The sequence below is a fragment of the Acipenser ruthenus genome, chromosome 2 (genome assembly GCF_902713425.1).
Source record: "Acipenser ruthenus chromosome 2, fAciRut3.2 maternal haplotype, whole genome shotgun sequence".
Taxonomy (NCBI): Eukaryota; Metazoa; Chordata; class Actinopteri; order Acipenseriformes; family Acipenseridae; genus Acipenser; species Acipenser ruthenus.
The window spans coordinates 89,237,463-89,255,440 of NC_081190.1; the positions used below are offsets into that span (position 1 = coordinate 89,237,463).

The 17,978-nt window shown below is 41.8% G+C and overlaps 1 protein-coding gene across 4 annotated transcripts in view; it reads right to left on the reverse strand.

The window, feature by feature from the left end:
- Positions 1–574: 574 nt before the first annotated feature.
- Positions 575–17,978, reverse strand: part of tesk1b (testis associated actin remodelling kinase 1b) — a 49,189-nt gene continuing 31,785 nt past the window's right edge. For all 4 annotated transcript variants that reach the window (XM_034015196.3, XM_034015195.3, XM_034015194.3 and 1 more), the window contains exons 7-11: positions 13,456–13,546; positions 12,394–12,477; positions 5,262–5,348; positions 3,801–3,951; positions 575–3,662 (exon numbers count right to left, since the gene is read on the reverse strand). In XM_034015196.3, the coding sequence (XP_033871087.3) occupies positions 2,620–3,662; positions 3,801–3,951; positions 5,262–5,348; positions 12,394–12,477; positions 13,456–13,546 (1,456 nt within the window). In that variant the 3' untranslated portion in view covers positions 575–2,619. The remainder of the gene's footprint in view (positions 3,663–3,800; positions 3,952–5,261; positions 5,349–12,393; positions 12,478–13,455; positions 13,547–17,978) is intronic.

A 17,978-nucleotide genomic window follows, 5' to 3' on the forward strand; every position in this document is an offset into this window, starting at 1 on the left:
ACTTGCCATTGTTTATAATTACTTATGATGGATACCTAAACTAAAGTGTTACCAACTTCTATGTTTGAATTTTATTGATAATGTAGCATGCCAGCCCCCTAGCTATTTGAGAGGGGGTGGTGTGGCTCAGGTATCTCTGGTGTTGGCAGGACGTGGTATGCTACCTGGAGGAGCGATTAAGACGCAGAAAACTGCAGCAAAGTGTGTGGTGTTTGTCAGCAGTATGGCCCGAGGTTTCATTTGGTCAGCTCTATACGAATGCAAAACTAATTTGAAACAGCACAGTTAAAGGAAAGGGCAATTAAAGTATTGCTCTGTGTAGTTTCTTGGTAGTTTTGTTTACTGTTATAAATTGTTAGATGACCTCTGCACTTGTTTCAAAACAGGCTGGCACTTTAGATTTCTTTTAGGTGTCAGTTTGCTTTAAAATGAATGCAACATAAGTACAGTAATTTTTTTTTGCACGTGTCAATATACAACCACCCTAATATGCCTTTACGTCCACAACTTCCTTAAACACCTTTGAATTGGAATATGTGGTCCTCTACCAGAAATTAAACCACCCCACACAAAGTTTTACCATTCATATTTTTATTCGTTTTTAAGAATATTCTTTTGAATTTGTTTGCATAATCACGTTTTATTACCAGCTAATGCAAAGTGCTTTTGGAGTTCAGAGGCTTCATGTAATGTTGCAAAGCACCTACAAAAAAAAAATCAAGTGTTCTATCATAGCAGTCTGTGCACGTGATAAATGTCAAATCAAATTACACACAGACCTATGTGTGCTCTCAAATGGAGCCGCCATGGGATACATATGCAACTCAACTGTAAGGTTCAAACCAGAGTTCCAGCATATGTAACGAGTTTCAATACAGCAGTTCAAGGGAATTCAAATTCTAGTAACAAAAAAAAAAAACACATTATATAGTACAGAACATTGAAAAAAATACAGAAACTTTATATCTCCTAGCCAGTCTTGTCTATCAAAATTGCTGGTTGGTATCTGGAGGGCCACTTAACACCAGTCTGCGTATGAACTGCCTCACCCTCTCAAATCAGTGCATTGCTCAAATACAAGGAAAACAAAAGGAAATCAAAGAAAGTCAAAAGAAAAAAAGAAACGCTGTACAGGGGGGGAAAAAATCAACATGCTTGGACGCTGGTACACAATTTATTTTTTGGCTTCAAATATATAGCATAATTTATAAAACGTGCATCTTTTTAGAATCCCTCCTCTTTTTCTTTTTTTACCTGATAAACTTTATACATCAGTGCTCACTGTACCAAGAACTAACATGACAGCAATGACAAACTGCTGTGTGTTTTTGTGGGGGGATGCACATTACAAAACACAACATTTTACACAAGGAATGCATTGCAAGACTGAATAAAATGAACACTTCCACACGTGTTTATACACTGGGGTTGTAAGTAACTTCACTGCTGCTGTGCAGCGTCGATTTCGTGCATGAGTAAAGGGCCCATGGAAGCACATAGAGCGGGGGGGTCACCAAGTGCAGTGGTTCTCAAACAGCTCATGTATTTAATCTGAGAATAATAAAAGAAGTGTTCTTTCACTGGTATGGTGAGAATCAGGCCTTGCGACAATATTCAGGCGATACACAGGAAAGTAACCATTTCATGTTTCTTTTGCTCAGGTTTTCAACTTGTGTGGAACAAGGGGCGGTGGTCCCTATACAAAATTATTTTTAAAAACAAGCCACACCATCCCCCCCCCTAAAAAAATCATTTTGGAACCTCTGATAGAGGTAGGTACCAATTGCTTCATTAGCTGCTTTTGCTCTCCAGAAGGACTTGCATGGCTTTCACAGTGAAAGAATAGCTAATCACACATGGACGCAAACTGGGCGAGCGTGGATGGGCTGAAAGGCTTTCTCTCGTTCTCAAAAGGATGCATTTGCAAGAGTCCCTCCAGGGCAGAGGAGACATTTCACAATTCAAGGCCCTCCCCTCTGGTGATGTCACAATTCAAAGCTCTCCCCTCTGCTGATGTCATACTGCACGAGTTTAGGAGTGAATAGGCCCTAACCACAAAACCTCAAAGACTGTTTTAAGACTAATAAATATATATATATATATATGACCATTTTTAATAATTAAATCAAGTTAACAAAAGATGGGAACTGTGCCCAAATCAGCAGGGTAGTGGGCAGAGTGCGAGGCTGCTGTCTGCTCGGTCCCGCCCTTTGTCACAATGTATTTGTTTCTTTTATTGTGACAGAATTGCACATTACTTTGAATTGCCTGGAGGTGGCATCAACAATCTTCTTCACACTGTGACATGCCTCATGTCTGAAAAGCACTCCCTGGTATCCCATTTCAGCCTCTTGTTACAGGGTGGTCCAGTACGGGGGTGAGTGCTATTTCCACAGCAGCAGTAGCCACTTTATATATCAACACGCTGTTAGCTAATGCACGCAAAAACCCAACAGTTACAGCGATTTAGTCAAAGGTCTCGAAGGGGAGACAAACAAAGAAAGATCCAGCAAATCATAAACCCTCCAAAAAACAACAATAACAATAATAATAATAACAATAATAATAATATTGACATTAATAACAAAGTGCCTTTCTGTTTCCCAGTCTGTACCACGACTATGTCTGTGCCTCTGGGATGGTCAGACTGGGCTCTGTCTTCCTGCCTGCATGTCCTGGGTTCAAGGGCTTCCCCCGGCACAGCAGCCCCCGCGTCTCCCTGTTCAGGTTCTTGTAGGGAGGGGGGTTCCTACGCAAGGGTCTCAGACACACAGAGGGAAACCTCAGTCCCGCCAGGCAGCAGCCCGGACAGGAAATGACATCATCCTGCTCCAGGGTGCCGCTGGAAGTGTTGAGCGGGAAAGAGCCGTCTCCATGGAAACCGTGATCCCAGCCCAGCGGCCGGCTCACCACCACAGTGTTGTTGTTGTCGTTGGGGGAGAGTCCATTCGAGACGCCGGCCTGCCAGTCTTTGGAGCGCGGAGAAGGCGGGGTCACCAGGCAGGTGTTCAGGAAGGGCTGCACTGGTCTGTCCAGGAATATGGACCCGTCCAGTGTGTCAGGGCTGCTCGAGCAGTCCATTGGTTCCACCTGCTGGTCTCCAAACTCCAGGCCCTGTTCCTGTAAGATCTCCAGGTCTATAATTTCAAGATCACGTGCCGTTTCCAGGTCTCCGTCTTGCGAAACACATTGAGAGATTTCCAGATCCTGTTCCCTCGAGATCTCCGGGTTCTCGAAGTCCTCCTGTGCCCGCTCTCTCAGTTCCTTCAGGAAGCTAGCTTTCCGAGGCAGCTCGGGAGAGTTTGGGAGAGACCTGCACCTCTGGGTTGCTCCAGGCCCCACAAAGCCACACCGGTCGAGCAGGGGGTTGGCGTTTACAGACTGGGTCGCTGGGTAGGAGTCAGTGGGCGGTGACAGGTCGAAGGTCAGGGAGATGACAGACTTACTGGGCGTGTCAAACAGCTTGATCTTGCCTCCATTGAGGTCCTCTCGCAGGGTGAAGGGGTTGACCCGGGCTGGCATCCCAACCAGGCAATCAAAGGGGGGCGATTTGGGAGGGAGCATATCTGACTGGCTGCGGGACAGCCGCTGGTCTCGGGGGAGGTGCAGACACAGCGAGCGCCTCCGAGCAGGACTGCAGCTCAAGGGGTCCTGGGTGCCGTCTGTGTGAGAAGAGCAAGACGTTAGGGACCCATGACGTGAATGGCAGTTATCCTGTGGTGGTGAGGGGGGGCAGTGTACAGTCGGGGTAGGAGAACATGTACAGTAAGAGTTTGTATAGCTACATCATGGTGTCTCACCTCTCAGCACGTACTCCCAGCTCTCCCCTTGGCTCCTTGCTCGTTGTGTCTCACTCCTCTCCTCCTCCTCCTCCTGCTTCTGCTGTTCCTCCAGGATCCTCTCCAGCTGCTGAGCGATCTCAGAGAACGAGGGCCTCTGCTCGGGGGACATCTGAGAGGTGAGAGAGAGAGAGAGAGAGAGAGAGAGAGAGAGAGAGAGAGAGAGGAGAAAGGGGAGGAAGAAGAACAAAGAAACAAGGGAGAAGGGGGATAGGAGACAGCAAGGAAGAAGGGAGAATGGAGATAGTGGGAATGGGAGGGAATGTGTGGGAGAGGGACAATGGAATGACAAGTAGAGAGGGAGATAAAAAATATATATATATATATTACTAGGAGGTCAAAACCTTATTGAAAACCTGTCCATTAAACAAACAATACTTTTCATAGAAACAGTATTCCTACTCTGGCACCAAACACAACAGAGAGATAATTTAGTCATTGATGACTTCAACACAATTGACAGTAAGGAACAGAACCTGCCTCTGTAAAAGGCAGGGGCAAGCTTCCGCAATGTTCGTGAATAATTCATTGTGAGGAAGCATCAATCAGCAGTGTGGGGAGGGGGCGAGCAGCTTCAGCAAGCTGTACCTACACAGAGACACACAGGCCGACAGACGCGCACACACAGACAGATACAGACACACACACACACAGACAGATAGACACTCACGAAGACAGATACAGACACAGATACTGTGGAAGTTGAATTGTGTGTGTGTGTGTAAGGGAGTATTTGTGCATCAACGTCCACATATCATTCCTGTTTCTAGTTGTATTGGACTGTTTAACCTTATGTTGCAGACAACAAAACTAAAAAGAGCAAACCTGTTCAAAATTGGTCAAACCCCCCAAAAATCATATCCAGGTCATGCAACAAAGGATCAACATCCCTGTCACCCCCCACCCTCAAGTCAATCCCATAAACACAAGATTTGACATGCTAGAGGAATGACTTTCATTTTGTGCAGTCTTGTAGTCAAAGTGCAGATTTCTCTGCTGTCACAGATGAGAAAAAAAGGAAAACCACAGAAACTACATATTAAAAAAAAAAAAAAAAAAATCATAATAAAATCGCACTGTATGATGTGATGGGGGTAAAGCAGAAACAGAGGTCTATAGGAAAAAGAACCACTCTCAATGCTGCCAACCTGTATAAAAGGTCTATAGGAGAGACTCAACACTGCAGAGCGCTCTAGTAGTATAGGAAAGGGAACTCCACTCAGACCACTAAACTAATCTTATATGCAGTATTATGTACTGTATATCTACATGATTTTCCAGTACAAGGGAGGTCTTTTGGAAAGTTAGTTTAAAATAGTTTGTGATTTGAGAGAATGTACTGCAGGATTCCAGGTCCCGCAGGTGAAGGTACAGGAGGGCTCCTCATGCCCAGAGAGGAAGAGGGAGGCGGGAAGCTCTTACATTGCAGCAGGTCACAGCGAGTTGGAGGTAGGCAGCCGGACAGTCTCCCACCATGTGCTGGAAAGCCTGCACATCCAGACCAAAGTCCTGCAACAGAGACAGGACAGGTCACTCTTTGAGGACTATACCAAGTCTGTGGTTACAACATGAAATACTGGGATAGAAATAAGAATCCTACTGCATAGCATTTTCACCCATTCCTGATTTTAATACAGGCTTGATTAGCCACAGTATATAGGTAACAAGTTCAGGTGTTTCTTATTAAACTCACAGTAAAACCAGGAATGGATCAAACTGCTCTGTCTTATTTCCATCCTGTGATCATAACTAGCATTATTATTGCAGGGATGAAAATAAGACTCCTATTGCATTACAGTTTCACCTATTCCAGGTTTTAATCCATGCTTGATTAGTAGGGCTTGAAGTTTTCGGTTTTAACCGATAATAACTGAAAGAACCCCCCCCCCCTCCCAAGACCTATTTAGAACTTGTTTTTTAAAATCGATAAACCTGGCTTTTGGCAATATATTTTAAATAATGTAATACTCTCTTTATACATAAAGAAAATGGCTTTCAGAAGGAGGGCAGTGTGCAAAGCCATTGCTACTGACCAATCATCAATCTTTGTGGACCTATGTAATAGAATACACTCATTGGTATGACTTGTGACTGGGATGGACGGGGAAAAACAACAACAACAACAACTCTATATTGTTGTAAGATATTTGTGTTACTGTTTAAGACCAATACATTCAGGATAAATACTTATTTAAAAAACTTAGGCCAACATATATATTTACAAAATTAATAAAAACACCAGTTTTACAATTAATACAAATTATAATAAATTAAAAACACTTACTGCTAAAAGGCTCATAAGTCAAATGGTTAAAATCTCCTGTTAGTATTAAGCTTGCTTTGCAGTATTGCTTTGCAATAGTGTTTGCCTTCTAATTGTTTGTATAAAGTTATTTAAAAAGGTCTTGTATTCAATAAGCTTTATTGATAAACCAGGAAGCGAGTTGAGAAGTTGGAAAACAATGTGTACAACGTGTGAGCTGCAGAAATAAAAACTGAACGATTGTAAATCGGTTTGCATCCAGCGGAATTACTGATCACCAGATCTGAACCCCAATATTACAGTGTGATAGATACACAGGCTGTAACAGGGCGTAAAACAAAATCTGTTATTTCTCCCAACTCTCGGATTCGAAATGCATCCACAGTTCTATATTGTCTGAATCCTAAATGTGTACATCCTCACGTCAACACAGTAAGTTAGACCCTCATCTCTCCCTACACTCCCACTCGACCTCTCCGCTCCGCCTGCACTAGAAGACTAGCTCTACCACCGCTACGCTCCCCTGCCTCCAAAGCCCGCTCCTTCTCCACCCTTGCTCCGCAGTGGTGGAATGACCTTCCTACAGATGTCAGGACTGCCCAGTCCCTGACCACATTCCGGCGCCTCCTTAAGACTCACCTCTTCAAAGAGCACCTGTAGAACTCCTCTGTTTGTATCCTGGGACACTATCACCCTTCATGTAAATGTGCTTTATTTTGCTCTTATCAGCCCCTATTTTACTGCATTTAATCCTGTACTTCAGAATACTGTAATCTGCCAAGTTTTTAACCTGTAGTACTTTGTATTTAATCACATCCTGATGTAACTATCACTATTTAATCATATCCTGATGTAACTATCACTATTACCTGCTGTATTATTGAATTGTGGTTTGTCAAACTTGTACTTTACTTGAACAAAAGTTATTGTATTTCTTGCTCTTATTGTATTACTTGTATTGTAACGCTTGAAATGTTTTTGCTTACGATTGTAAGTCGCCCTGGATAAGGGCGTCTGCTAAGAAATAAATAAATAATAAGTTAATGTATATGTATTAGTGAAACGTACATGCAATTTATTAGAGAAACTGAAAATTGATGCGTCTGAGGAGCGTTTATTTTTAATAATCGAAAATAACCGATTGTCAAATAATAATGAAAACAGAGCCCCCTCCCCTGAACTAAACAAAAAAGAAAAAATGAAAAATTGAAGCCCCATTCATTAGCCACAGTGTAGAGGTTACAAGCTCAGGTGTGTCTTATTAAAGAAAACTCCTAGCAAAAACAGGAATGGATCGCTGCTCTGCAATGGGAGTCTTATTACACCGTGTAACAATTTTTTTTTTTTTTTTTGTTCCTGGGTAGTAAGTGTTATTTCCTAATTGCTTATGCCTCAAAAGTATAGAAAATGGCTATTATTCCCCACAAGCTTTTGTGACCAGGACAGTGATATTTTGAAATGTATCTATTTTCCAGAACATTCCAGATAGATTCAGTGCTGAGTAAACTTGGAGTAACTTCTAGAACTTTCTAGAGCTTTCCAGTAATATAAATAGTAGTATAAATACAAGGGCCTTAAGCCCACCAGTTCAGTTTAGTTCCAGCTGCCTAAGTGGATACATATCTGCATTTTTCTGAGATGGCATCAAGGTCATAGGAGACTTCAAAATGGTGGCATTCCTGATGGGTCTCCAAGGCGGTTTTACCAAGTTTCCCTGCTATCTTTGCCTTTGGGACCGCAGGGACACCAAGGCGCGCTACCACAGGCGGGACTGGCCACAGCGGACCGAGTTCTCTGTGGGGAGGAACAACGTCAAGTGGGAGCCACTGGTGGACCCCCGGAAGGTGCTGATGCCACCACTGCACATCAAATTGGGCCTTATGAAACAATTTGTCAGAGCTCTAGATAAGGAGTCGGCAGCCTTCAAGTACCTTCAAGACTTCTTCCCTAAGCTATCTGAGGCAAAGGTCAAAGCCGGTGTCTTCGTCGGAACATAGATAAAGAAGATCCTGGAGTGCAATGAATTCCCCAAGAAGCTCACTAGTAAGGAGAAAGCGGCTTGGAACAGCTTTGTCGCAGTGGTTCGGGGCTTCCTGGGCAATCACAAGGCCGAAAACTATGTGGAGCTGGTTGAGACTCTGGTGAAGAACTATGGCACAATGGGCTGTAGAATGTCCCTCAAAGTCCATATCCTTGATGCTCATCTTGATATATTCAAGGATAACATGGGAGCGTACTCGGAGGAGCAAGGCGAGCGCTTCCACCAGGATATACTGGACTTTGAACGCCGCTACCAAGGACAGTATAACGAGAACATGATGGGAGACTACATTTGGGGGCTGATTCGTGAAAGTGATTTACAGTATAATCGTAAATCTCGAAAAACTACTCACTTCTAAATCTTTTGTAATCATTTTTGTATTACTTTAGTATAAATACATGTTAATTTGGATTCATATGTTGTTTTTTTCTGACTATGTGAACGAAAAGACACAAATTCGCCCGTTTTCTCATTGGAAATAGGTAAATTTCAAAATATCACTGTCCTGGTCACAAAAGCAAAGTTTGTGGGGAATAATAGCCATTTTCTATACTTTTGAGGCATAAGCAATTAGGAAATAACACTTACTACCCAGGAATAAAAAATTGTGTTACATAGTGTTATCATCTCTGAAATGAGCTTTTTGGATACAGTTATGGCACAAAACTGCCATTGCACTACTGTCTGTAACTGATATCAATACATAATCATACTCTATATACAACTTATATATTTCCCCTAGAACTTTCAAATGCATCTACAAATTAAATGTAGATGAAAACAAACTATGCATATTTCTGATTAAACCCTGATCAGATCAAATCAGAATAAATTAATATTCTGAATATAGGAACACTGAAAATGACTCTACTCCGCATAAAACAGTTAATGAATAAACTGCTCAAAATGTTGGGTACATTTGCATTACTTCTTCCAGAGATGCTGAAGCTATTCTATGAGAAGTGCTGAAAAGAGGTAAAACATTAGGTTAAGGGTTGCACCAGTGAGAACACACCAGCAGAGGGGGCTAGTCTTAAAAGCAATTACTGCAGTAGCAGTGGCTGTGCCCAGACTGTACTACTGGACTGGAACTGTAATGTTATTCAGTGAACTTGGTGTTAGGTCACTACTTAACCCCTTGTTTTATACACTGTTGTCAATTACATAGATCAATAGAACATAAGAAAATGTACCAACGAGAGGAGGCCCATCTAAGCTCGTCCACTTCTCAGTAGCTGACAGTTTATACTCTGCGAAAGCAGTTTTTTAAAATGCATTTAATTCAGTAGGTTTAACCTGTAACGTCAGCCCAATGTCAAAATCTATTAATCCATTCTCTAACCTGTAACAGTGCCACAGTATTTTATTGTGTCATAAATAATCCGCAACTACTTTCCAAGCAACCAGTTAAACCAGTCCTAAAAGAAACTCAAAAACAGGAATACCCACACACACCCTTATAAAAAGTGTCCCATAGTAAAAGCATAGTAAAGTGTACTACAGCATAGCAAAAGCAGAGGAAGGTATGGTAACAAAATAATTAATACACGAGTCAACCAGGGTAAGCCATGGAATGAATGTGGAGTATTACCATTGAAAAAGCATGGGATAAAACTGCAATAATACCCTGGCAAACTTATAACGGGCACTTTTATTAATAGAAAACCTGAATACACATTGCTGCTGGAGAAGAGGACAATCACTAAGGAGTTCATTATGATGAAATAAACCCTGAACACAGCCCCAAATTCCAAAGTTCTCCGTGCCCACCTTTGTTCCAAATGATAACACCGTGTAACAATTCTTTTTTTTTTTTTTTGTTCTTGGGTAGTAAGTGTTATTTCCTAATTGCTTATGCCTCAAAAGTATAGAAAATGGTTATTATTCCCCACAAACTTTGCTTTTGTGACCAGGACAGTGATATTTTGAAATTTACCTATTTTCCAGAACATTCCAGATAGATTCAGTGCTGAGTAAACTTGGAGTAACTTCTAGAACTTTCTAGAACTTTCCAGTAATATAAATAGTAGTATAAATACAGGGGCCTTAAGCCCACCAGTTCAGTTTAGTTCCAGCTGCCTAAGTGGATACATATCTGCATTTTTCTGAGATGGCATCAAGGTCATAGGAGACTTCAAAATGGTGGCATTCCTGGTGGGTCTCCAAGGCGGTTTTACCAAGTTTCCCTGCTATCTTTGCCTTTGGGACAGCAGGGACACCAAGGCGCACTACCACAGGCGGGACTGGCCACAGCGGACTGAGTTCTCCGAGTCAAGTGGGAGCCACTGGTGGACCCCCGGAAGGTGCTGATGCCACCACTGCACATCAAATTGGGCCTTATGAAACAATTTGTCAGAGCTCTAGATAAGGAGTCGGCAGCCTTCAAGTACCTTCAAGACTTCTTCCCTAAGCTGTCTGAGGCAAAGGTCAAAGCCAGTGTCTTCGTCGGACCACAGATAAAGAAGATCCTGGAGTGCAATGAATTCCCCAAGCAGCTCACTAGTAAGGAGAAAGCGGCTTGGAACAGCTTTGTCGCAGTGGTTCGGGGCTTCCTGGGCAATCACAAGGCCGAAAACTATGTGGAGCTGGTTGAGACTCTGGTGAAGAACTACGGCACAATGGGCTGTAGGATGTCCCTCAAAGTCCATATCCTTGATGCTCATCTTGATAAATTCAAGGAGAACATGGGAGCGTACTCGGAGGAGCAAGGCGAGCGCTTCCACCAGGATATACTGGACTTTGAACGCCGTTACCAAGGACAGTATAACGAGAACATGATGGGAGACTACATTTGGGGGCTGATTCGTGAAAGTGATTTACAGTATAATCGTAAATCTTGAAAAACTACTCGCTTCTAAATCTTTTGTAGTCATTTTTGTATTACTTTAGTATAAATACATGTTAATTTGGATTCATATGTTGAATTCGCCCGTTTTCTCATTGGAAATAGGTAAATTTCAAAATATCACTGTCCTGGTCACAAAAGCAAAGTTTGTGGGGAATAATAGCCATTTTCTATACTTTTGAGGCATAAGCAATTAGGAAATAACACTTATTACCCAGGAACAAAAATTGTGTTACATAGTGTAATAGTTATAAATCAAACGTTATCTGGGCTGTTCATATTATCAGCGTCCTGTCAGAACCATACCTTATCAGGCTTCTAAAGAATTTGCAGTGCTGTTGCATTGCTGCTGTGGGTGCGCACTGACCTCCTAAACTAAATTCATCCTGCATCATTAACCTTTTCTATCCCTGATACTCCTGCAGGTGCAGAGTCAGAACTAGGAGCAGAGTTGTTGTAATGAACCTCTGTCTAATGCACATCCTACCCCTTTAAGAGCTCATACTTGATATTAAGCTCAGCTGCACATCTCCACACAAGTAGCGGATAGAGTACAAGGCTTAGTGTCCGATTGTGGGGAGTCAATGAGAAGGAAAGCTAGTGAGCATCTAAATACTCTGTCTCACTGCGGAGTACACATTGTTTTCTTTATTTGTATTCTCTTTGACTTTCATATTTGCAGAGTTGCACTGAGATCGTCTTTCGCTTGCTGATCAACACCTACAAATAAAAGGGGACTTTTACTTTACTTGCAAGTCTTGTGGACTTATTATTTTCAAACAGTGAAGTCTGCACCTACATACAGTTCTTCACATCATATCCTGGCTATACGCTTATAGAACCACTTTAATGCAGTTTACAAGTTTAGTAAACTTGTCTGCTTTAGAGTTGGGGATTATACAGAGTGTAGTTCACCCTTGGGTATACCCAGCAGATCTAAGGGTTACTTGTGAATGTCTGTCTATAAAAAACGGCAGGATGCTCTCGGTTTAGTAATTCAAACGACAGTGTCATTGTTTAGATCAGCCACCTTTTAGATTACCTGAATATCAAAAAAACCCTCTTCATGACATCGGCCGTGCCACTTTCAGATATTACTGTGCTGTATTCTCCATACCAGCATGATTAACATCACCTGCTTTGAAAGAATCTCATGCGAGGTACCTCTCGGAATTCAGTTACTGTCTGTTCAAAACAGTGACATCACAATTGGCTGACTACTTCAGCCACCTAATGCTATTCTCTTCATTAACCTTTTCCCTCTTTTCAATGAAATTGACAATTAACTAAATAACAATTGGTAATGATTAGAAAACAAATACATGAATGTATATTAATAATAAAGCAGTATATAATAGATTTGTAGGACTGCAACACAGCCCAGTGAGAAGGTCCGAATCCATACCTCAGCGCGCGGCAGGAAGTCCGGGTCTGCCTGTATCCGGGCGATGATCTCACAAAGGATGATCCCATAGGCAAAGACGTCAGCCTGAGAAACAAGAACAGCCAGGTCAAAGCATTTCAACAGCAGCGACGACAAGACAGGGGCCTGGAGGCAACGAGGCAGGACAAGACCAAACCGCCGTGCTACCCTCTGGCAGGCAACACTAAAATAATCAAGGAGTAAGGGAAGACAAAAACATATGGCAGGGAGCATATCGATTACTTGAGATACCCACAAAGAACTATCACGACTTCTGTTTATACAACAAGCAATTAACCATTTACTCATCATGACAGATGTAATGTGGGGTGTATTTCTGTGTTTCACGTGATTTTACATGTTGTTTCCCTAGATTGTGGTCTGGTTTATTAATAAATGTAAGTTTATATGTATATTTCTACCTGTCCGTTTACAACAGATGTAACTGGACTCTTCATGACAAAATACTAATACTAATAAATAACTAACTAACATATAGCAGGGTATTGTATAGCAGCTCCAGGTCATTAAGTGCAGTTATATCAGCACATTCAACACCTTCTCAATGCTTACTGCTCAACAGAAAAAAAATTCTCTTGTGCAATTATGGCCCAGGACAGGAGCCCATCAAGAGAGACATCGCATTTCCAACCGTAGTATCTAAGTATGTTATTGAGCTCATGAAATGACATAATACATGTATTCTGAAAGTGTGATTTTCCCCAATTGAGATCTGAATCATTGGCAGTATTCTTTTAACCATACAGCATTTAAATGTTAGCAGCCAATCAAGCCATTTTATAACATTTTAATTGCAAGTTGCAAATAAGTGCGCAAGTGACTGTGTATTAAACTTAAGTAACACTTATTACTTTACATGAACTTGGTAACATTATCGTGTCTCTCAGTTGGTACACAAGTAACATCCCGTTCCTGGTTTTATTTAAACTCGGATATATGCAATTGTGTAATAATGAGCCATCTATAATGCAGAATTTGAGGTTAGTGTTCCAAACCCCAATCCCAAGCCCTGGCTAATGGTACCTTCTCATTGTAGAGCTCTCCTCTCAGCACTTCTGGAGCCATCCAGTAGGGGGAGCCCACCACTGCCAGGGGCTGCTTCTCTCCTCCATCACTGCAGCAAAACAAGACAACCATAGGGATGGAAATAAGACTCCCATTGTACAGCAGTTCGATCCATTCCTGGTTTTACTAGCCATTTAATAAGACACACGAGAGCTTGTTACCTGTAGATTGTGGCTAATCAGGCTCATTTTAATACCTGGAATGGGTGAAACCGCAATGCAATGAAAGTCTTATTTACATTTGCTCACTCAGGACATTCATACAGGGAGAACTCTGAACACAGTGTTTCAAAGACTTGATTCCACATGTCTATGCAAGGTCTTATGACACTGTAAAGAGCAGAGTGGTATGTGTGAGAGCTGCAGTTACCCACAGTCATGAACACTAAAGCATGTTTTGTTAACAGACTGTAAATACATAATTCAGCCCCCATTATACACAATGGGACACATTCATAACACAATTACCACCATACTAAGTTTACAACATTTCTCTTAAAACAGAAAAAACACAATAATTCATTTTAATAAGTTTCAAATCGGAGCTCAGCTCACCATTACACCACCATTGCTTCTTGCTAGTTCTCCAATATTAGCAGCTTGTTGTTTTTTGCTTTGTTTTGTTTTTATACAATAAAGATTAGCAGTGGTAAATGCTTTTTGAATATGGCCCAACTTCTTCTAAAAACAAGCTGCTGACGACACTTCATTTGTTTACATTCTCCAGACAGGTTTCCACAGCACCCCTCCACTTCCCTCCCTCCCCTCCAGGGACAGTAAAAAAAAAAAAAAAAGGCAATCGCTTCGTTTTTCCAGTCACTGTGGTGGTCCCAATAGAGAGATTGTCTTTGCACTGAAAAATGTCTTCGTTCAAGCCTGAACACTAATACAGTATTATTTTGTCAATACAGCCCCTTTGAAACCTCACATGCCATGTGAAAGACAGAATGCAGAAAGTTAACTCAAGAAAACAAACCTTAAAAGACAGAGAGGATCGTACAGGTATTACACAACCTTCCATTGATCACTAAAGACAAGAAAAACAAGCTGGATGTTTCACCAACTTCATTAATAAATGGTGTGTGTAGTAGACAAAGAGATGTTATGAGACAGAACACAAGTGTGGGGGGGTACTGTACACACAGGTCTGTTCTCCAGAATGGCCCAGAGAGAGAGAGAGAGAGAGAGAGAGAGAGAGAGAGAGAGAGAGAGAGAGAGACAGGAGAGAGATGAATATTGTTCTCGTACAGTCTTGTAAACAGAAACACTGGGTATCTACCATCAGCATGCTGTTTTTGCCTATCATCACTGAATCAGAGACTTGCATCAGGCAGGGAGATGCATCTTGTATATGTTGCAGAATAGAGATGAGTCAGTCAGACGAGGGACAGCACAGCTATACCAAAGTGTGAGCTACACGTTGCAGGAGTTTCAGACAAAGCATGTTTTTTTTTTCTTTTTTCATTCTAACACACTGATCCTCAGAGATCCCCTTTTAAAAGTTCAGAACTCACCAGCTGACCTGCATGTGCCTGCCCCTGTGTAAACAGCTCTCCAGAGAATGCTATTGCCTCTTACATAAACATATCCGTCACAGTAACTTCCCTGCACTGTTCTCTGTGGCACTTTCATCCGATTAGCTTTAAATTATTCTGCCACCCCCTCTTCTCACTGGGAGGCTGGCCAAAGGGCAGGCTAATTCAATCCAATTGGGTCTCATTGGAAAATAAGTTCCTCAGAAGCTAGGGTTGAGGCTGAATACAAATCAACATGACACATTAATGCCTGGAGGACAGTTAAACACTGCAACAGACTGTAACTTATATGGATACTACTCAGAAATGTGTTCACCAAATTTAATCACACTTAGAAAATCATTTCCCTAGATACAGTTTATGCAGAACTCAGTGCTTTACAGCCATTAAATACATATAAAGAAAAATCAACAGGAAACAGGAAGTTTTTAAACAAGTACTCTGGGTGCACAGCAGCAGGAAGGTCCTTCTCCCCGAGCACACATCCTAACACTTGGAAGGCTCGACAGCCCTGCATTCCGAGAGTGGAATGTTCACACAGAGACACAAGCGCTCTGACAAATACAGGGAGGCAAGGCAGCTGGCCTTTAATGTCAAAGTGTGTTTAATTTGAATATGTTCAAATATACTGGTGCTGCTCAAGATTAGATCAGCAGCATTTTGTACTCATTGCAAAACATGATTACAGTTATCCAACTGGGGAAAAAAAATGATTGAATCAGCCCTGTCACCTGTTTCTAAAACTGCACCAATTACAACAGCATTTCACTGTGACCTATGACTGCATTTTACTCACTAAACTTGAACCACATCCACCTATAACGTTGGGGGGGGGGGGGGGGGGGGGGGGATTATTTGGTACCCCTGGTTAAGGCTACGACACTTATAAAAATAGCACTTTGCTGGGGAGCAGGGTCGTATTAACGGGTGGGCCTACAGAGCCCAAGCCCAGGGCACCAGAAGACATGAGCCGCAACGTGACACTGCACTACAAATCTCTCTCACATTACCTGGGACTAACTGTAAAAGGGAACAGTCGTTTTTGAAAGTGGCTGGGATACAAACTAGCTAAGATCCACAATGCAGCTTGAATGCTTTGTCCCTCATGGCAGCAGAATCAGTTGCCCAGGGCCCTCAGAGTACGTAATCCAGCCCTGCAGCAGAGTACCCACTAAATGCCGTCTCTGTCCCAGTGGCAGTCCAACACTTGATCCTGAGCACATACTGCATACTAACACACACGTCTGACCTCTTCCCAAGCAATTACAACTTTTATGGACTGACCCTTGAACTACACAAGGCTATAAAGCACCTGTTAATAGGCTGGTGGCAACTGAATGGCTGCTTTATCAAGAAGCCTGTCAATAGGATTCTTTATTAGTATTATTAACATGATGCACAACAAGCAGAAGTCTACAGATCACACCTAACCTTCCACAGTGCTTACTCATCTATGGTTTGCTAATTCTATACATTTCATAGTGGCTATGATGTGTATCAGCAGTATGTACAGAATAATACACAACAAGAAATGGCAATGAATACTTTTGACAATTGGAGAAGTGGTATTTAAGATCTAGATGGTATACTGTAAGCAAATTAGGTAATTTACAGTATATGTGGAATAACATTGTGTTCTAAAGATACATGTTAAAATGTGTGACATTCAGATGGACTGGTGTACAGACAGAGAGACATACATCCCCAGAATTTGATGCACCGAATAAATTTACGCTAAATAATGTTAATTTCAAGATTCATTCCAAATCGGATAACCAGTTTTCCAGATACTGGTATAGTAAACAAAACGTCTCCACTATATTCCTGTTGACTAGGAATTTCATCCACTGTGGAGGAATAAAAAATCCCTCCCCAGAGTCCGATAGTCCCTGCCTAAGTTTCTAGGTTTCTTCACAATTGGATAAGTGCTTCTCTTTATGGCCAAATATAGCTGTGAGGGCTAACACTGCAGATCAACCCCTCTGCTGTTTGACAACACAGTTTATTCCTAAAGGGGGGGGGGGGGGGGTCTCTCTATACACAGACACAGCTCCGTGGGAGTAATGGCTCCACTCTACTTGCAGTCCTCTACAGAGCAAGAGGCTGGCAGCTTGCCAAAGAGATGAGGAAGTGAAACCCATACGTAAAGGTCACTGCACCACACTTAACAGCAATCCATCAGGTTGAAAGCGCTCCTATTCTCAGCATTCACCCCAATCAGGAGTGGCAGATTTACACAGCAATAAAGTGGTTAACTGCCCCGGCGAGGAACTGCTGCAATAGAGATTTCCCTATGAATTATAAATTCTGTGACTTGAGAGAGAGCGAGCGAAAGCGAGAGAGAGAGAGAGCGATGCAGCTCAAACCCTGACTACCATTTTGGGAAGTAAAGGGAAATCAGTTAGTTATACTTTGGGTATTGAAACTGCAGTTGGGTGGAAATATATTTTCCATATTTGGTATGTTATGATAAGCAGCCCACACCTCAGACAATCACATTGACCACATGCAGGGTTTCTACAGGCCTCAGACCTCATGAGTTTATTTAGTTTTTACACAACCATTCTCCCCACTACAGAAACGTCACTTGTAATTCAATTACATCCAGTACGTAAACAGTCTTTTTTTTTTTTTTTTTCCAAAGAACTAAAACCCTCTAACCCTTATAAAAATTACCACTGTATTTTTTCAGTATTCCCATGGTTGTATTATCATAGTTTACCCTGGTATGCCATGTTTTTTAAATACCTTTCTGACCTTAACTATGCTTAACCATGCTTTCATTGTTCATTTATTTATTTATTACACACTTTGTTATGCTAGTATTATTATTTTAAACTTTTAAAAAAGGGTAAACTACATGTGGAAAGTGTATATTTAACAAACAGTGCTACATTTTGAGCATTACAGCCCAAACCAGGATTCCCAAACTATCTGGGCCCAGGCC